General features: G+C 40.3%; 1 protein-coding gene across 1 annotated transcript; it reads right to left on the bottom strand.

Annotated features, from left to right (window-relative positions):
- Positions 1-1,439: 1,439 nt before the first annotated feature.
- PIN4 (peptidylprolyl cis/trans isomerase, NIMA-interacting 4) lies at positions 1,440-9,525 on the bottom strand. Its single transcript, XM_063431036.1, has 4 exons — positions 9,413-9,525; positions 7,132-7,199; positions 6,178-6,297; positions 1,440-1,818 (listed from the first exon to the last, which is right to left on the bottom strand). The coding sequence occupies exons 1-4, from the start codon at positions 9,447-9,449 to the stop codon at positions 1,660-1,662; spliced, it is 384 nt and encodes a 127-aa protein (XP_063287106.1). The 5' UTR covers positions 9,450-9,525; the 3' UTR covers positions 1,440-1,659.
- Between the last annotated feature and the right edge of the window lie 12,306 nt (positions 9,526-21,831).

Raw genomic sequence — 21,831 nt, 5'->3', positions numbered from 1 at the left:
ACAGTTTACACTATGTTGTTGTTTTTTATTGTTTTTCTATTGTAGTTTATACCCAAGTCCAGTTCCACGCTGTTTGCATTACAGTCCAGTCCCATATTGGTCCTATATTGGTAATATTACAAAATTTTTGCTGTGATCACATTGGGGAGGTGTATATACTGGTAAATGTTTCTTTTTGTATTATGGAAAACCAGGATGCCGACCCCCAACAACCAGGCAGAGCGGTTGCGGCCTAGAGAGGACTCTGGGCAGGAGAGGCGGCCGACCTCCCATCCACTGTCGCTTACCCCAGCAGGACCACACAGAGTCCCGTTCCCCCCCTCTGCGCCGGGGGGGGATATCCCAGCCTACACTCCACTGCCCACGGAGTGGTTGGGCCCAAACAAAACACAGAGCGAAACCTTGAAAAGCAACGCAACACACAAAATGGCGGGCGCACCTGCCACAGCCAAAAAAAGCGAGCAGCCACACACTGCGGTCCAGTGGCCCAGGGGACCCTGGCGTCAAGGCTTGATGCCATCCTGGATGCATTTTGGGCGAAGCTGGCGGCAAAAGCAACAAATCCCAAACGGGAACCCCAAACAAAAGCCCAGAGGCAGAGGACACAAAATGGCCGCAGACCACAAAATGACACACAGCGGCGCCCAGCACCCGCCACAACCGGCACCTGCCGTCCGGGGAAGAGGGCAACCAAAAGACCGGCACCCCGGCAGCGACCATGCAAGCGGGCCAAAATACTCACAAGGCGATGGAAGACCTTGATCCAACCTCGCTCCCCCCAGCTTGTACCTAGCCTGTTTTATTAACCAAAAATGTGTGCGTTTCATCTAAATATATAACAGTTAACGTATCTGTATGCTCAAACTGTCTGAAATGCTGTTGTGGCATTACTGACACACTCATGTTATTCATGCACAGCAAAAATAAAGAATTAAAAAACAAAAAATAAAAAAAACAGTCCTTCTTCTTAAAATCTGCCACGTTAACCACTACAGTAAGCTGTAGTGGTTATTGTGCTTGGAATGTTCATTTCAAGTTATTTTGGTACTGGAAAGTCCCTTTAAAAGGGAACACTTTTTAAACATCTCCATGACAACTTAAGCTCAATGAAGTTATGAGAATAGAAGATTCAATGGGCAGTCTTGCCGTTAAGGGTTTAATTGCTTTCCAACAGTTTAACCATAAAGATGGTCCTCTGGTGCCCAACAGCTGCATTGGAGGCAGAGACAGAGGGTCAAGCACCATCAAGAGAAATTTGGACCATTCAAAAACGGTTTAACTCTATAAGGTAAGACAGCACCCATGCCGTCCAGACCTTATAAAAGACTATTGAGGTGAAGCGGTTGTAGGGCCCAGAATGGTGCCTTAAGATGTAGCTCATCTAACATTTTCTCATAAAATAGTAATAGGAGCCTCAAACAGCAGAAAAAAAAAAAGGATCTCCACACTTTCATTTTATTACAGGTGTAAACCATAGGAATTCACTTTGAGGAAGACCACGCAGGGATTTATTCACAAAACAGAGAATTGTTGTGCAAATGTAAGACAAATAGCCAAGTTGTGATGATAGCTGTGGTGTAGAATTTTCAATTCAGTTTTCCATTCACTGCTTAGTGAGTAAACAAATAATACAAGATTCACAATGTAATAGTTTTTTCTTCATTTTCTTCCTTCCACCATGATAATATGGTACCCAAACTTGGTTTTCACAGGAGGGTCAGTATACACTGGTTTGTCCATTGTGCTGACAGCTAGAGCAAATGCAGCTTCTTGAAAAGGTCCTACCATGGAGCCTCTCGTCATCCAGCCCAAGTCTCCCTAAAGGAATTGACAAAACAAAGTAAAATCACAAAGGTATCTTACAGACAGTGTGGAGAGAAATTGATAGATTTAGGTTATTGATCAGAATAATTTACGATTATCGCACCATTGTAATGGCTATGCATTCATAGAAGCAATATCTGTAAAGAACAGAACATATGGCACGTGCCAAAGCTCTGACACCACGATGTACTTTATGATATAACCAGGCATCATTAGAGTGTGAAGGTGCACTGATATACATGCTAACATGCATGGACAGTTCCTGCTAATAAAATCTCGTCATTCTCTGCAAGCAAAACTCATAATAGAAACATAGAATGTGACGGCAGATAAGAACCATTCAGCCCATCTAGTCTGCCCAATTTTCTAAATACTTTCATTAGTCCCTGGTCTTATCTTATAGCTAGGATAGCCTTATGCCTATCCCACGTATGCTTAAAGGGACACTATAGTCACCTGAACAACTTTAGCTTAATGAAGCAGTTTTGGTGTATAGAACATGCCCCTGCAGCCTCACTGCTCAATCCTCTGCCATTTAGGGGTTAAATCCCTTTGTTTATGGACCCTAGTCACACCTCCCTGCATGTGACTTACACAGCCTTCCATAAACACTTCCTGTAAAGAGAGCCCTATTTAGGCTTTCTTTATTGCAAGGTCTGTTTAATTAAGATTTTCTTATCCCCTGATATGTTAATAGCTTGCTAGACCCTGCAAGAGCCTCCTGTATGTGATTAAAGTTCCATTTAGAGATTGAGATACAATTATTTAAGGTAAATTACATCTGTTTGAAAGTGAAACCAGTTTTTTTTCATGCAGGTTCTGTCAATCACAGCCAGGGGAGGTGTGGCTTGGGCTGCATAAACAGAAACAAAGTGATTTAACTCCTAAATGACAGTGAATTGAGCAGTGAAATTGCAGGGGACTGGTCTATACACTAAAACTGCTTTATTTAGCTAAAGTAATTTAGGTGACTATAGTGTTCCTTTGAACCCCTTTACTGTGTTACCAACTACCACTTCCGCTGGAAGGCTATTCCATGCATCCACTACCCTCTCAGTAAAGTAATGCTTCCTGATATTATTTTTTTAAACTAAACCTTTGCCCCTCTAATTTAAGACTATATCCTCTTGTGGTAGTTTTTCTTCTTTTAAATATAAGTCTCCTTTATTGTGTTGATTCCCTTTATGTATTTAAATGTTTCTATCATATCCCCCCTTGTCTCGTCTTTCCTCCAAGCTATACATGTGAAGATCCTTTAACCTTTCCTTGTAAGTTTTATCCTGCAATCCATGAACCAGTTTAGTAGCCCTTCTCTGAACTCTCTCTAAAGTATCAATATCCTTCTGGAGATATGATATACATTAGTCCACAGAATCGGGAGTGATGGTATATACCCTAAGCCATATAGATATAAGAAAAAAATAAATGTCTGTTATGTCAGTACCATATCGCCTACATGATATCTCTGTGTAAAATTATAATTTTACACAGGGATGCCAAACCAAAGGGCTGCAATGAAGAACCTATGAATGTGTAAAACAGGCCTCTTTGTTGACACGCAAGACATACATTCACCACATTTCCTGATGTCCAGGAAAGGTAGTTCCAAAGGCCAGATAAAAAGGGCTGCCAACAAGTTACCAGATTTCTTTGCACATCAGCTCCGAACTGTTTGTGGATGCTGCTATCCCCACAGCTGAAGTAAGGGAGCATTGTGGGCAGCAGGGAGACAACCAGAAGAGGTAAGCATGAAAAAGGGCATTAAAGCATTGCAAGTCATGTTTCAGTATTTGCAGATAACTTAAAACTCTGTAAAGTAATAAAATGTGAGCAAGATATTACTTTGCTGCAGAGGGATTACGATAGACTGGGGGACGGGGCACTCAAATGGCAGATTAAATTTAATGTAGAAGAATGCAAAGTTACACACTTCGGCGTAAAGAATGCACAAGTAACTTATACCCTTCATAGAAGCAAATTAGGGATAACAACACATGAAAAGGAATTGGGAATTGTTATACACTACAAACTATGCAACAATGTGCAATGTCAATCAGCAGTGGCTAAGGCCAGTAAGGTATTGTCATACATGAAAAAGGGCACTCATTCTCGGGATGAGAATATAATTTTGCCTCTTTATAAATCACTGGTAAGACCAAATCTTGAATATGCTGTGCAATTTTGGGCACCTGTTCTAAAGAAGGATGTTATGGCCCTAGAAAGAGTGCAGAGGCAGGGTACAAAATTAATAAAAAGAAAAGAAATGACGTTTTAGCTATGAAGAAAGGATAACAAATTTAAACCTCAGAGGGGATATGATAACATACAAATATATCCGGGCCAATGCAAACCATTGTGTGGCAATCTATTCACAAACATGACTTTACATACGACACAAGGTCATGCGTTTAGACTGGAAGAAAGAAGATTTAGTGTAAGGTTTTTTTACCATAACAACAAAGGATATGGAATTCTCTCCCTGCAGAAGTAGTTTTATTAGAGTACGTGCAGATGTTTAAACAGCAACTAGATGCATACTTGCAAAAAACGAATATTCAATTATATATATATATTTTTATTTTATTTATTTTTTCCCAACTGTAGGGTAGTAGCTTCTTGATCCAAGGATAAATCTGACTGCCATTCTGCCAGTAGTTTGTTGCAAAATTGGAAGTGCTTCAAACTTTTTTTTTGTCTTCTTTTGGATCAACAGCAAAAAAGCAAATGTGAGGAAGGCTGAACTTGATGGAAACGTCTCTTTTCAGCCTATGTAACTATGTGTATAATAAGAGGTAAGGATAAGAAATAATATACAGACATACAGCGAATGTTGTGCCCATTCACAAGAAAGGTAGTAGGGAGGAGTCGGGCAACTATAGGCCAGTAAGCCTTACTTCAGTAGTGGGGAAAGTAATGGAAACCATGTTAAAGGTTCGGATTGTTGAACATCTAAAAACACATGGATTTCAAGATCAGAGACAACATGGGTTTACTTCAGGGAGATCATGCCAAACTAATCTTATTGATTTTTTTGATTGGGTAACTAATATAATAGATCAGGGTGGTGCAGTAGACATTGCTTACCTAGATTTCAGTAAGGCTTTTGACACTGTTGCACAGAAGGCTTATCAATTAACTGCAATCTTTAAGTTTGGATTCCAATATTGTTGAATGGGTAAGGCAGTGGCTGAGTGACAGGCAACATAGGGTTGTAGTCAATGGAGTATATTCGAAGCATGGGCTTGTCACCAGTGGGATACCTCAGGGATCTGTACTTGGACCCATTATCTTTAATGTTTTTATTAGTGATATTGCAGAAGGTCTTGATGGTAAGGTGTGTCTTCTTGCTGATGACACTAAGATATGTAACAGGGTTGATATTCCAGGAGGGATAAGCCAAATGGCAAATGATTTAGGTAAACTACAAAAATGGTCAGAGTTGTGGCAACTGACATTTAATGTGGGTAAGTGCAAGATAATGCATCTTGGATGTAAAAACCCAAGGGCAGAGTACAGAATATTTGATAGAGTCCTAACCTCAACATCTGAGGAAAGGGATTTAGGGGTGATTATTTCTGATGACTTAAAGGTAGGCAGACAATGTAATAGAGCAGCAGGAAATGCTAGCAGAATGCTTGGTTGTATAGGGAGAGGTATTAGCAGTAGAAAGAGGGAAGTGCTCATGCCATTGTACAGAACACTGGCGAGACCTCACTTGGAGTATTGTACACAGTACTGGAGACATATCTCCAGAAGGATATTGATACTTTAGAGAGAGTTCAGAGAAGGGCTACTAAACTGGTTCATGGATTGCAGGATAAAACCTACAAGGAAAGGTTAAAGGATCTTAACATGTATAGCTTGGAGGAAAGACGAGACAGGGGGGATATGATAGAAACATTTAAATACATAAAGGGAATCAACAAAGTAAAGGAGGAGACTATATTTAAAGAAGAAAAACTACCACAACAAGAGGACCTAGTTTTAAATTAGAGGGGCAAAGGTTTAAAAATAATATCCGGAAGTATTACTTTACTGAGAGGGTAGTGGATGCATGAAATAACCTCTACCACTTCAGCTGGAAGCCTAACACAGTAAATGAGTTTAAGCATGCGTGGGATATGCATAAGGCTATCCTTACTATAAGACAAGGCCAGGGACTAATGAAAATATTTAAAAAAAAAATTGGGCAGACTAGATGGGCCGAATGGTTGTTATGTGCCGTCACATTCTATGTTTCTATCCAGTATAATTTTTTTTTTATTTTTTTGCCACCCATGAACATAACTGCAAATTAGCTACATCAGTTGCTAATCAAGTTTGACTTTTAAAGTCTAAATATTAAGTTCTCACCCCTTGTCTCGCTTTGTCTTCGCTGTATTGTGTCGCCACTTCACTGAATCGCACTCCTGACTTTAGTTTTTCCATGGCTTCCATAACCTTCCCATGCTTTTCACACAGGATGTGCCTCACCTGAGAGAAAAAATAAGTTAACTTTAACTTCGTTACAGTTTCTGAGGCCACAGAGGGAAAAAGAAAAAGGTTCTATAGAAACACCAGATACATTTCTCAAGATAATCAATTCTATACATCCTGCATTACTGAACTATGTGTTATCAAAAACAAGTTAATTTACACTGCCACAAACAGCAATCTGAGATACACTAGGTCATCATAATCGTCCCTGCAACAAATCACTATGTCTATTTGTCTATCCCAGCTGTCCATCAGAGCACCACGAGGGTGTGATACTCTAGTGCTCAGACATCACACAGGCATATGGGGTGTAAAATGCATCATGTTCGGCCCACTCACTTTATGCTCAAGAAAAAGTTCACTAATGAAGCTTGTGGTTTACAGCTTTATCACCTTTTTTTTTTTTTTTTTTTTTAAATGCACTAAAAAATGAATGGGTGTCCCATGGACCTTGAGTGACCCATTAACTCCTTATCCCAACCTGCCTAATTAATTTAGAAACCCTACATACAGAAATCCGTTAGAGCAGGGGTCCTCAAACTCCGGCCCCCCAGATGTTATTGAACTACAACTCCCATGATTCTCTGATCTATGTAATTCAAAGAATCATGGGAGTTGTAGTTCAGCAACATCTGGGGGGGCGGAGTTTGAGGATTAACAGATACACGATTCTCATCTTAAACATATACATGCACAAAACCAAGAGTAGTATTTCTGAGTGCTTATAGCTTGAACAGTATATTCGGAACATTTTTGTGACGTTGAAATAGATAATAGTATTTATGCTGATCGCTTCTTCACATTAAAAGTTTTATAAAATAATATGATTACCTTGACCGACGTTCCGCCCTTTGGTGTTGGAGCTTTCTTATCAGGTGCTTCACCCCCAGTTGCTCCACCTACAGCAAAAAAAAAAAAGAACATTCAATGTTTATTCATTTTGGTATACTCTACCCATGGTCTTTGTAGAGGTAAATAGTATGTTAATAGGTAAATAGTCATGTTAAAATTAATTCTGTTACTGTTAAGGAAAAAATTTAAGTGATTTTAATTCACCTCATCAAATTACTAAACAGTGGTAACTTTTAATTTGCAGATATTTGGGGAAGAAGATGGATGTGTCAGGAAGGCACTTGTGAAATTCTTTAGGGAGTCCACATTTCACCTTGATATAGGAATATTTAAAGATTAGGTTTTTTGCAGGATAGCATCAATGAAGTTACTTCCCTGCATTTAGAACAGTCTCTAACTCCTCCATGACACTTTTTTTGTTATAATATACTTTAATGTTTTAAATTTAAGAGGAAAAATATTCCATTGTGCACACATTCTGGGCCAGTAAGGGTTGAGAAAGGGAGGGAATATATTTTAACCCCTTAAGGACACATGACATGATTCCCTTTTATTCCAGAAGTTTGGTCCTTAAGGGGTTAAAAAAAAAACAAAAAAACTAAAATGAAGGGGGAGGCAAGATAGGTGCCAACCGCAAGGGTCGAAATTTTTCATGTTGTGCATGTGAACAGTAGATGTAAATTTTTGCCCCGGCAAATAAATGCATATTGCTCTGAATATGCAGCCTTTTAAACGGAAACGCTGCACATGCAGTCTTCTACCACCATGACCACTTCTTGTCCATGCTCTAGTAATTTCCCACATGGATTATTGTAACCCTCTCCTGATTGGTCTCCCTAAAAGCCGTATTGCTCCGCTACAGTTTATAATGAATGCCGCCGCCAGACTTATTTTCCTTTCTAGTCGGTCCTCTTACACCTCACCCCTCTGCCAGTCCTTACATTGGCTCCCTGTATCCTATAGGAGTCAATTCAAAGTGCTAACCCATACATTTAAAGCACTGACCAATTCTAGACCCTCATCTCTTCACAGATCCAAAAGGTATGCCCCTCCTCGTTCCCTCCGCTCTGCCCGTGACCACCCCCTGACCGCTGCTCGCACCCGTGCAGCCAACTCACGCTTGCAGAACTTCTCGTGGGCGGCTCCTTTCCTATAGAATAGCCTGCCTACCCCCATCAGACTCTCCCCTAGTCTTCAATCCTTTAAGAAGTACCTTAAAACCCATCTCTTTAGGAAAGTTTATGGCGTCCAGAGTAACCTCTTCCTTACATACCTGTCTCTTGCTCTCTCCTATAGGGCAGTGCTTTACTTTCATCCAGCTCTGCTTCACTCCCACCCTATTTGATTGATATTTCCTGTCCTAACGTGTCTTAAACCCCACCTCCTATAGACTGTAAGCTCAATTGAGCAGGGTCCTCTTCAACCTATTGTTCCTGTAAGTTTTCTTGTAATTGTCCTATTTATAGTTACATCCCCCCTCTCTGAGATACAATTATATACACAAACGAAGTGGAATAAAGTGTGGTGGCACATAACATTGTAAAGCGCTACAAAATCTGTTGCCGCTATATAAATGATAATAATAATATTAAATAATAATAAAAGCATAAGTGTCCATGGTGGCTTGTTGCAACACAAATAAAAAAATAGGTCAAATATTCTGCTTATATTTGTTTTAGCAGAAATGGCATTCAGTTATGGATTTACATATAAAATTACATCATTTTGATATACCAGTAAATCATCATATTTTCAACTAACTACCAGCTAATCCCATAAACATGAACTAGAACTACTATGAACCCTGCAAACCATACAATACTGACTTATACTGCAAGCCTTGGAGCCTAGAAAGCATTTACTTAGCTACTAACACTAAAAGCGCTTAGTGACCATAACATCCAAGCATGGACTCTACTACAGTTACCACAACCATGGACCTTTACTTAAAATATGCTAAGGCTAGCCATGGACCCTGATCATGCTATTCATCCCAATGATCTAGTGTCATACACAAATGCAATAACCCATGGGATTTTTTCACTAAACTTCGAATGATAGCAAATTAAAAAAAATCACAATTTCAAAATTTAGGCTAAAACTTTTAAATTGTGACTGTAGCTCAGTCATTTGGGGAATATTCAAGATGTGAGTTCAGTAAATGCAAAGCTGAAATAAACGCTCAAATATAGGTCTTTTTATGGTCATAGCGTCCTAATTAGTTACATAATATCCTCCCAGTTGTAGATATTGCGTTTACCTTTTGCCCCTTTCCCCCCTTTGCCCTTAGGTGGCATGATCCCCGCAGAATAGCTGGCAGACTGCTGGAAAACAAACGTGCTGAAGAGTTCCGTCGCGCGTGTGTGACGTCATCGGTCGAGACAGCAACAAGCCCATGCTGGAGAGACAGCTGGGACACACTGCTTGCTGGAGGTGTACATCTTATAAACCTACACAGCCAAACTGGACCTTCTTCCTCAGTCTGTGTGAATGGAAAAACTAGCAGAATGCATAGCACCTAGCTTTTCCATTTGGAGTCCTGATATTAAAGAGATTACTGGCATTACCAAGCTATGGAGTGGTACTTCACCTATCAAATCCCCAGAATCGATTAGAGACTCTAGACTCCTTTAATTCACCCTGCCACAAATAGCAATCTGCAATGACATTTGCACTGCTTCCTGGATATAATACTATTTTATATGTAATATATATATATATATATCTTGTCAGGAAGAATGAATCCCTGTAGAGATAGATGACTATATTAGATAGGAGAGTTGTTATTTAATCCTGCCACTACAGATATAGGGTAATATTAGAAGAAAAAAAACTGCAGAGATTGGTTTTCTTTTTATTTAATTGCAGAACCATACTGTTATTTATTAATCGCTATATGCATTCACTAATTCTACCCCTACCTGGGCCATAATTCAGAGTAGGATTTGACAGGTAAATCATTTTTTTTTTTTATTAGTAGTTCATTTTTTTTTGCAGGTGCATGTTGTAACTGCTGCTTTGTCCTCTTATAGGATTGTTGATATTGTTGCTATCGGATTTTTTATTTTTTATTCTTTATTTTTGCAGTGCGCATTAAGGGTTACAAGCAGGCATGAGGTGCCCCGAGAGCAGTCCTCAGGCATTTTCTCCGCTAAACATGCGGGACAATTGATTATCAGGCACATTTGTATATAATTATTTACTCATGTATTCAATTGGTGAGAGTAGTTTTAAACTGTGAGTATGCTTGAACATTGTTTAAACTAGTCAATGGCAAACACAGGGTTTGCATACATATAACTGTAGCTATTTAAAAAGACTAGTGCGTTTTAATTTTAAGTGGTTTACAGGCTAGGTCTTGTGAGTCACTACACAGGTATCGGTCGTACATTTTTATCTTATAAGCGGACCCTACAGCCTAACTTTGGCTGTGGCTGTACGTTTAAGCTATAAACAGGCTATAAGGCTTTAAGTTAATAACAGCTTGAGTAGTACAGGTATGTGTTGTTAGGCAAGCAGTCAGGCTAGTGTTGATGGGCTTTTTGTCTGCAGCCTTAAGTCGAGATATTTAAGCGTCACTCCTCAGCTAGCCTACCTTGCACCACGGAGCGTTTAAAAAATAATAAGCAATTCAGGCATGTAACCTCTATGAGGGAATGCAACACTGATTCAGGTGAACTTGTCAGCTAGGCAGTGAGTCATATATGTTTCATGTCGGGTTGGTCTGGTTACCACTGGCATATAATTATTACAGTCACATATTGATGAACCACTTGCGGAGACCTGTCTCGTTGTAAGCTGTGTCCTGCTGCTCGGTTTGGCAATACACGGAATGTCCCTGTGCCCTGTTCGTGCCGCGGGCCGTGTATCTCACCCTCGTTTAACCGACCCCTCTTGCGGGCCATGCTGGTGTTATTGCCGTGTGGCATCGGCCGTCTATTTCAGAGCTCTTTGGTCGGTCGCGTCCTGGCCGGCGTTCCGGAAGGTTGTTGAGTTGGGGCTGCACCCGCTCAGATCCTCCAGCCCGGGGTGTTGCGGTAAGCACTTCCCTGTGTCCTCGGGTCCCTATGCCATACGTGGTGGGACCATGGGCCCTCCGGAGCCTCGCTCTCCTGAAGCCCCTTTGGGTGTGTGGACAGTGGGTTGGATTTTGTTCCGGTATGCCTCCCTGCCCAGAAGGAGATTTGTTGTTCCGAGCGGGGAAGTGAAATCGCTGTCGGTTATGCTGGGTTGGGCGGTTTCGTTGGCCTTGTGTGCGTCGCAATTGTTTTGCAGCGTCCATTTTGTGCCTTCCTCGTGGCTGTGGTGGTGAGGGGGTGCCATGTTTAATTTCTGCGTGTGGTTGCAGGCGCCTTTCTAGCTTGAGCCAGAATGCTGCGAAGATTTCGTCCAGCCGTGCTTTGTAGTCAGCTTTGTCGGTAAGGCTTGTGTTCATTGTCTCCGTGCTCTCCCCGGGTTGCTTGAGTGCTGTCCTAGCTGCAAACCCAGGGCCACATCGAGACCGCTGGGTTTCAAGCTGTGTTGCGGGGGTAATTGCCCCCAGCGAGGACCGGGATGACCCCCGCCGGTCCAGGGGGGGGGGGGAGTAGCAGGGCTGTGTTAGTTTCTCGCTTGTGAGCGGATCCCGTGCCAGGAGATCGGCCGCCTCCCCCAGGCTTCAGGCTCCGCTCCAGAGTAGGCCACGTGGCCGGTTCAGATGGTTTCAGTGCGTATCGGTGCCAGACGGGTATCTGTCTGTTCCTCTTGTGGTCCTGCATCACTCTCTGGGCATCGTGTGCTGTTGGCATTATTAGTTTTGATGGGATTCGCGTTTATGTGCCAGCTGGTGCAGGAGCTCTCAGAGAGCACAACCGGCCATCTTGGCTGTCAGGCCGCGCCCCCCGCTATCGTTTTTTTATACATTTTATTTTGGATCCAAACAGTGGGTCATCGTTGTAGATTAGTATGCAAAAAATAAAGCACAAAATAGTGCTCACTGGTATAAAATCAAACGTAAACATAAATAAAACTAGAAAAGCTACAATTTCTGGGGAAATTATGTGAAGTGTTCTTGCCTCCACCAGTAGTCTACAACTGGAGTGGGCGGAGTAACTGGGTGGAGTGGGCGGAGTAACTGGGTGGAGTGGCTGGAGTAACTGTGGAAAGGTTGGAGTGTGGTTCACTCACTCTACAGCAAGGGCAGAGAAGAGCTTTCAAATCTTTCAAATCCCTCGAACATTCCACCAACTGCCAACAGGATCTAATAGATTTCAAATAGGGCAGAGAAGAGCGGTTAGAAACAAACTGCTCCAAATTGCTCAATAAAAATAATAATATATAATATGTGAGATAATAGTAAGTGGTCTTGCCATAAAGGGATATACAATATTTTCTGGTGAGCTCCCCCTCTCTTGGGCCGCAGCGCTGGGCGAGCGGCTCTAAAGCCGCCCTCCCTCAGCGCTGTGCAGCTCCTCCAGGCGCCTGAAGGTGGGGGCGCCCAGGGGAGCCCTGTCACAGTATGGCAGAGCAGCCATCTTCTTACCTTGATAACAGGTGCTTGCTCTGCCATCAAATGCCGGTGACCGGAGGAGAGGGGGAAGGAAAAGCCAGGCGGCGAGGGAGACTCTTCTTGCAGCCTCTCACTCCTCCGTCACACACCCTCTGTGATGCCGGCAGCCGGAATATGACGTCATTCCGGCCCCCGGCATACTAAACAGCGGGCGGGAGGAGTGAGGAGCTGCCCCACGCTGGACCCCAAGGAGGTGAGTGTTTGAGTGTTTGTCAGTGAGTGAGTGCCTGTGTGTGTGTCTGTCAGTGAGTGAGTGTCTGTGTGAGTGTATGTATGTCAGTGAGTGTCTGTGTGTGTTTGTCAGTGAGTGAGTGTCTGCTTGTGTGTGTCTGTCAGTGAGTGAGTGTCTGTGTGTGTGTGTATGTGTGTCTGTCAGGGAGTGAGTATATGTCTGTCAGTGAATGTGTGTGTCTGTCAGTGAGTGAGTATATGTGTATGTGTGTCTGTCAGTGAATGTGTGTGTCTGTCATTGAGTGAGTGTATGTGTATGTGTGTCTGTCAGTGAGTGAGTATATGTCTGTCAGTGAATGTGTGTGTGTGTGTGTCAGTGAGTTTCTGTGTCACTGAGTGAGTGAGTGAGTGAGTGTATGTGTGTCTGTCAGTGATTGAGTGTATGTCTGTCAGTGAGTTTCTGTGTGTGTCAGTGAGTGAGTGGCATGAAGAAGCGGCAAAATGGATCTTTGTCTAGGGCAGCAGTATAGTATACGACTGTCGTATTAAACCTTTTACAAAAATGATTAATAAAATGAATAATAAAAAGAAAATAGTAAAAATATGTATAACACAAAATCACAAGTGAATATATAATTAGATATCAATATCACATATATATAGGAACCCTTCTTGAATTGTGACCCATAATTCTGCAACTCAAAAAACTTGTATTAATATCACACTAATATGAATAAACCAAACATTTATTTATTACTGCTATTTATAAAGCGCCAACAGATTCCGCAGCACTGTACAATTAGTGGAGAAACGTACAATATACACAGACATATACAAGAGGTAAAAGAAAGATGTAGAAAAAACTAGAATACTTTAGCTGGATAGGTCCTGCCAAAAATAAAATAAAACTAAATTAGTCCTGCCAGATCTATTTCCTGGTTAAGACCGTACTTAAAGATTAAAAATCCACTGGGCTTCTTTCGTATTGAGAAATATTACCCCCTCTCCAGTGTCTCTCTACTTTATCTATTCCAAAGGCCAGAAAAGTTTTCCATCGGAATTGTGGACAACTAGCACAGTGTCTTGGCACACTATGGTCAGATTTTCGTATTTTTAATATTGCAAAAGTGTTCTGCAAGTCTTACATGCAGTTTACGGATGGTACAGCCTAGATGTAGGTCTTCGGCAGGACATAGGGGCCTACACAGAACATACTTGTGTAGGGAGGATAGATAGGTTGGCAACATTGTGTAGAGATTGATAAGCAAGAACCAGAATTATAAATTGAGCCCTATATTTTACGGGAAGCCAATACAGGGACTGACAGAGGGGTGAGGTGCGGGCGGACAGGAAGATATGCCTCGCTGCCACATTCATTATAGACCGTAACGGGGCAAGTTGGGAGCACCTAAGACCACTGAGAAGTGGATTGCAGTAGTCAAAGCGAGAGAGGATAGCGGCATGCACCAGCATCTTAGCCGCGTCCATTGTTTTTTAGATCAAAGCAGCAGTATTTGGCAATCGATTGGACTTGAGGAGTGAAGGAGAGGTCAGAGTCAAAGAGAACACCTAGGCAGCGAGTCTGCCGTTTACGTAGAGGGAGACAGAAATGGGAGTAGCAACACTTGAGGGAAGAAAGACCATAAGTTTTGTTTTGGACAGGTTGAGTTTAAGGAAGTGAGCAGCAATCTAGTTAGAAATGGCAGAGAGGCAGTCAGAGACACGAGTCAAGAGGGGTCGCAAGAGATCAGGAGAGGATAGATAGATTTGCATGTCATCCGCATAGAAATAATATTGGATGCCGAAAGGAGTTGATGGGTTTACCAAGGGAGGCAGTATAGATCAAGAACAGTAGGGGACCAAGGACTGAACCTTGGGAAACACCAACAGAGTGGGGTTGGTGGGAAGAGGCAGAGCCAGAGAAGGAAACACTGAAAGAGTACTAGGAGAGGTAGGAGGAGCACCAGGAGAGAGCAATATCAAGTAGACTGAGATAACGAAGAATATTAAGAGTGGTACATTGGTGGAAGGGAGAGATGATTTTAACTAGTTGTCATTGAAAAAGATACAAGGTGCAAATGTGCAATGTCGCACAGGAATAATGTCTGATGGAGTGGGAACTGAGCAGGGATGGATGGAAATGGTGACTTATGAAATGGAAGACAGTATTAATTGCTAACAGAATGGGAAAGGGGACAGATGAATGGGAGTTATGTCTAATGAATTCTTCCAGGGAAGAGATGAATGTGGGTGATAGCTTGGCTAATGGAATTGGGGTAGAGAAAGGATGAATGCAGGTAATGGCCAAGTGAGTGGGATAAAGAAGGGATGAATGTGGGTAAAATGGCTAACTGAGTGAAGTAGAGAAGGGATGGATATAGGTAATGGTTAATTGATGGTGGAATAGGTTAGGGATGGTTGTGGGTGATGGCTAATTGAGTGCGAAGGGATGAATACATGTGTGTGTTTTGGAGTATTTATCTCTGTGCGCTTACATGAGTATGTCTAAGAGCAGTGGCATAACTACCACCCGTCACTCCAGGTTGCCCAGCCACAGCTACAACCCCTGCATCCGTGGGCCGCCTGCATACCTTTAGGGCTGGTGCACTGCCGCGGGAGCGGGCTGACCGGCAGGAGGGCTGCACTGTTCTGTGCTGCTGTCCTCCTGCCGCTGTTTGTAACATGAATGACTGGATCGGTTTGACAGGAAGTGCTCACAGAGAGAGGGGGGAGAGAATGAGACACATGGAAGGCTGGGGGGAGGGAGTGAATGAGACACATGGAGGCGCTGGGGGGAGGGAGGGAATGAGACATATGGAGGAGCCGAGCGAGGTAGGGAATGAGATGCATCATGGAGGGGCTCAGGGTATAGGGAATGATACACATGGAGGGGCTGGTGTGGAGGAAATTAAGGATCTGGGGGGAATGGAATGAGGCACATGGAGGGGCTGGAGTGGATGGCATGAGACACATGGAAGAGCTGGGGGGAGGGATGCATGGAGGGGGCTGGGGAGGAAATTAGATGCAGGTAGGGGCTGGGGGAAGGAATTGAGACTCTTGGAGGGACACAGGGAATGAGACACTTTATGGGGTAAGGGCAGTGCAATTTTCACACTGGGGCCTAGTTACACTTCTGTTGAAGAGTATGCATTTCTGTGTGTATGTGTTGGGCAATATATAGCTCTCTATGTGCTAACAGTAGTCAAATAATCTCATCCTGATTCCAGTACAACTCACTTCCATTTTTACAAAGAGTTCTCTGTGCCTCTTTGTTCTTTGTATGAGTTCATCAAAAATTAGAATCCTTACTCCTCTTTACTGAAGTATTTTGTATTTATGGATGTGAATCTATATGTATGTGGAATGTGTCTGGTCAAATATTAAAACAAGCTTTTTAGCAGATGGTACAGGCAGACCCAATGTTTGAACAAAACTATTAAATATCTTTGTAGAATGAGTAGGCTGTCCACACTTTAGAGATTAGTCTAAATCCAATCTGGATTAAATTCATTCAAGAATAATAAAGGGAAAGACATAACAGTGTAAAATGTAATGCTTCCATGTCTAATCTGAAGATATGAATAAAAAAAAAATCATTCAATTTTGGATGTTGGTCCCTGTGAACCTGTTTTATATTACTTCACTATTATCCTACTTCAATATTCACATACACATAACCTGCATCATGTGTGCAACATTGCCATCGTACTGTTTGGCATTGCAGAAATTACATTAACCTTTTAGATGCTTGCTAGGGCTATATGAACCCATTCTGCACATTCATGTTTTTTCTGTCTCGCTTTTCCCTGGCAGTGATCCCAGAAAGTGTGTTTCATTTTCTGGTATTCTGACTCTGGATATTTGCTTGTCTATTGTCAAGGTATGTGTTTGTGAGGTTAGTTCACTATAGAAAGATACAGTGTACATGGCAAACTGCTCTGTCATTCTGTCCATTTCATTGTGCAACTTTATCATATTGCTCTTTCTTGTGTGTAACCAAAAGTTCCTATTAATTTTAGTCTTATTTATCTCTCCACAGCTTTTAGCAGATAAAAAGCAGCTTGAAGAACACGCAATATAGGAGAGTGTGAGAACAAGCCAAGGTCTATGATTACAGAGTCACGTAGATGGTAAAATAACCCAGAGTTAAGGAGCACGGAATGTCTCTGAAAAAAAAAAAAATCTAAGGACCAGTAATACGCAACAATCCACATTCTCTATTTCTACCTTGGTTCTGCACGTTGGACTTATTAGTATCCTGACAAAGCTAAAAATTGTGGCTGAAGAGGTAAATATGACTAAAATGATTAGGGAAAATTATCATAGGAACCGCACTCACTCCCACCGGTGCTCCGGAACAGGACCAGCTTGAAAAAGACCTCTTAGTAGGTCGAAACGTTGCTGTTCTCCTTTTTGTTTCAATAAATCTGCCTGCGGCTTTCACACTTTTGTAACCGCTTGCGGTTCCCTTATTTACCTCTATAATGTCTTAAAGCATAGAACTTAGCAGGGCTAACCATACAGATATCTTAGCCATAATGTTATATAGTTAGTAAGAGATCCTCTATTTAACATATGTAAATAATTGAGAATACAATATAAAATAAGGATTGTCTTGGAAGCAATAGTTTTGTCTTTTAGATATTTATTATATAAAAATATAAATATAGACATATAACATCCATTATAGCAGAGTTTATAAGATGAAATTAAATGCTTGCAAATATCATTAATAGGTTAACATACCCTTCTGAACATGTCATCATGTCAGCCTCTCAGTCATTTTAAGATGGAGCAGCGTCTGTCTCCAAGTCTCTCCTCTGTTTCCTAACATTTTAAAAGTACACCTATTTATACCTTAAGTGTCGTCATTTTAGAGTCACCATAGTTCAAATATGAAAAAGTCCATAACTAAAAGCAAGTGCACACGTCATGGGAAACTCCCGGACCTGGGGAACTTCCATCAAGTTCAAGAGACAAGATGGCTTCCCAAAGTCTGAATAGCTTATCTGTTGTTTATACTAAGACGTAAGTGCACAGTCGTGGGAGATTCCCGGATTTGGGGAAGTTCCATTAACTTGGGGTTACCACAGTATATTGTGTACTGAAAGAGTCTTAGTATAGCCTTGAAGCTTGTTTATGCATTATTGTTATTGTAATTCGTCTGGGGCAAAATGGCGCAAACATGTAATGACCTGGGGTTATTGCTTAAAGAAACATCTATGAAAAACAATATGTTCCATTTCTAACACCTTGTCAGTTTGCAATATCTCTTAAAGACAAAGTACACAGTTTAAGAAATACAACATTTCATTCTAAAACTTGTAATATTTGCATTTGCCCATAACACCCTCTCCATTAAACTGTGGGCATTGTAGACCATTTCTTCCTTAAATTAGTGAACCAAAGTTCTCCAACAGTCTAGGTTTTTTTTGTGCTCCCAGCATCTTTGATCATTGTTGTAACAGTAAAACATCCGTAGTGTGATCTTTGCCTGTAAAGGTGGTTGATTAAAATGAGCAAAGCTTTTGTCTAGGAAAGAATTGAAAAGAACACCAAGTTCCAGAGTAAGATATTCTTGGATGGATCCGGATACGAATTGTAATCCAAAGTTAAAAGTAGTAATTGTATTTGTAATCCAAAGTCTGTAAAGGCCTGTAGAAGTTTACATTCCTTAGATATATTGCTGGAGGTTGTGTTTGTAGAATACCCGGGTATTTGTTGTAGAGTATAGGTTGTAGAGTCCAGCTTTCCAAATATTTGGCTAGAATTGGTTGCAGATTTTGAATCAGCATTATCTGTTATCACTGTGGTGATGGTGTTGGTATTTGTCTTTGTCTTTTGTTTTTTTATTTTGTTTTTTTCATGAAACATTTTTACACCGTTTATGATGTGTATAGATTGGATACTCTCCAATATTCTTTTACGGAATAAATTAATTTACAGCATTTCCAAGACATTGTCTTAAGTGACATGGATCCCATTATAGTAAATGTTATGTTGATACAGCAATCGAAGTGGATTCTCAAGAATGCCTCTTTTTGCTGGATTGGAATCTTTGTAACATCTCAGTGATAGACATCTCAATGACATTAGGTGCTGTTGTGCTAAAAATGTTAACAGGTAAAATCTGTGGAAAAATCTTTACATTTGTTGTTATACTTTGTATAATAATGATAGATGAAATAGTAACATAGTTAATCTTTATAGTGTTTTGTTTTAAAGATAAACCATTGTATATGATTTAGAGATATAAGGATAATATGAAACAGTATTTACCGCCTTTGTTCACAATGGTATGTAAAATTACATTCTCTTTAAATGATAAAAATACTCTTTTATTCAAAATGTCTCAATATATTTAGAATAGTTGATAATTGGAAATATGACATTATTCATCTTTCTTTGTCCTGTTAGGGAGAAGACAACTTATTCCCTAAGTTACGGTTTTTTAATATAATAACTACAGTTATTAGTGGCTTAAAATACCAGAAACACCCAAATATTGAATTTTATTTTTATTTTTTTACCAAGATCTGACAGCCATTGTGGAAAGTTACGTTCGTGACATTGGATGCTTAACAATGTGAATCTTAATTGTTTAAGTATATTTTTCAGTGGCTGTTGGGTGTGAAAAATGATGATGATTTGAATGTTTTATTATTTCTAAACGTGAGTTAAGAAAGCACTCAGATACAATATTGAAGGTTATTATAACTCTACCTTTGTATAGGTGGCTTTATGTACCTTTAAACATCACAAAGCAAATAACATTTCCTTGGTATTTGAAAAAACGATAACATATTTGATTATGTGTATTTTAATATATATACATAGAGTGGTATTGATGTTGAATTTATATCTGACATCTTTTCACCTGTTTGCAATCGGTGACCTAAATAATCAATTTCCAAAATCATCATGTATATCACCTGGGCGGGTTAATTCATAATACTCTTTTACTTTCCATTGGCTGGCCTTAGCTATGGCAGACTGAATATGTTGATCATTGTAAATAAACTTTATGATAGGTGAAGTAAAGTTTCTGCCTGTCTTTCAGTTACATTTTAACTGTTGAAGTACTTCACTTATATTAATTAGATTATATTAATTATACCACTCTGCAAACTTAAACGAATATCGAGTAGTTTCTGATTTAATAAAAACAGTTTACACTTTCTTTTAAGGTTAAAACATGATTCATTATTGCAGTTGTTATTGCAATCATATGATCTTTAACTATCATGATTCAATTATTCATCTGGGTAATTAGCTGTTATGCTCTTATACTTTATCTAATATATTTGTTTGTAGGCCATACTGCAGCTGCATTTGGCATTTTAGCAATAATTTTCAATTGCGTTTCAGATATTCACAAAGTCTATCCACCTTTGTAATTAACACATTATGTGTTTATTTTATACCATTAATTATAGTATCTGTATTATATTACACATTGTCACTGACACATTTCTGATACAGGGAAAAAAATAGCATGATTGCTTTAGTAATTATAATTTTTCTGTCCATGCACCACATTCCTGGAAGTCCAGAATATAGCAAAAATCCTTTGTCGTTTGATTCTATGGAGCCATTTAACGTTTTGATTGGTATAGTTATACCAAAAGAGCAAGGAGTACATCGGTAGATCACATCTGCAACAGAACCATGACAGATTCCTTGTTGTATCAATGTCTCTGTGTTTATGTTTACAGGAGTTCTTTGCTTTGCAAGTATGTAAATAATATGTAGATTGTATTGTCATTGTAAAGTTCATTGTTACAGAATATTGTTCCAGCATGGTTGTTCCAGCATGGTTTTCACTCCAGTACGAAATCTATATTCCTCTTCTTCTGCTCCTTCCTATTAACCACGTTTTCTGAGTTGTAGGCAACAATCTGTGTCTTGTACTGTGAGGCGCTTTGATAGTCAATCAGGTTTTCTCAGTACCATGTTCCATCTTGAGAAACAGCTGGGTGTTGACAATTATCAGCCTTTATTTCTTTTTCCGGTCATCTTCTGTCTGGATAATAGCAATGTCCAGAATTAACATAGCACTTCTTTTCAGCATAAGAAGGCTGTTTGCGGTAGTCATTCAATGATAAACTATATTGCATAGTCTTTTCTTACATCACCTTCATAGGTGCATCCAAAGTCTTTCACAAGCATCTGTCCCATCTTTTTCTGTTTTCAGCATGCTTTGCCATCATCGTTGAGTCCATTATTAGGATTTGAAATAGTCCAATCACATCTTTCTCATGTATAATCAGTTTTTGGAATGATCTCAATAGGTTCCTTGTGAAATACCAGTGTATTCATTTCACTGTGAGCTGTGTCTCTCCTTTTGAGAAGGTTCTTGGAGGTAGTCCTCACGATCAAAGAACTTGTATAGTGTGCAGTCCAATTCAGTTCAGGTGCTTCCTGCTTGTTAACATAATCCCAATGCAGTTTTAAAACGACAGCTAGGGTTGATGTTATGATGATGCTGCAGATTGAGAAGGAGGCACCATAACCAATTTTCTAGCATCCTTTTGCTTATATCTTTGCATTTCTTTCTTACTGTATAAGATAATTCAGGTTCAGTCTGTTTTCTCCAGTCTTTCTTATAATGATGTTGATGATTCATTTTTCATACATTCCATGTTCACTGGAATCTGTCTGTTCATCCTTCTCCTTCACATTTGCAGGTTCAGATGTCAGATCACGATTCAGTCTGTTACGTGGCTATGATTCTGGTGACTTTTCTGTCGTCCTCTATTTGTTTTATCTTGTCATCTTTAACAGCATTCACTGTGTCAGTCAGTGATTCTGTGAACATCTTGGAAGTATTTAGCAGGTTGTAAAATATAAAAACTCACTGTTCTCTGTTGGCTCTGATTGTTCTCTGTAGTAAAAGTTCTCGCAGTTACCCTCTCCAGGACAAGCTGGCCAACAGTAGGAAATAGGTGGTGGTGCATGGT

This window comes from Pelobates fuscus, chromosome 9 (genome assembly GCF_036172605.1).
Source record: "Pelobates fuscus isolate aPelFus1 chromosome 9, aPelFus1.pri, whole genome shotgun sequence".
NCBI classification, from domain to species: Eukaryota; Metazoa; Chordata; class Amphibia; order Anura; family Pelobatidae; genus Pelobates; species Pelobates fuscus.
Note: the sequence above shows the minus strand (reverse complement) of the source record. Positions and strands in the feature narration are given on the sequence as shown.

Excerpts from the sequence above, each read along its gene's own strand:
- PIN4 (XM_063431036.1), bottom strand. The coding sequence starts at position 9,449 with ATGCCACCTAAGGGCAAAGGGGGGAAAGGGGCAAAAG. Across the intron at positions 7,200-9,412 it reads AGGGGGGAAAGGGGCAAAAG|GTGGAGCAACTGGGGGTGAA; the intron begins GTAAACGCAATA and ends TTTTTGCTGTAG. Across the intron at positions 6,298-7,131 it reads AGGGCGGAACGTCGGTCAAG|GTGAGGCACATCCTGTGTGA; the intron begins GTAATCATATTA and ends TTTTTCTCTCAG.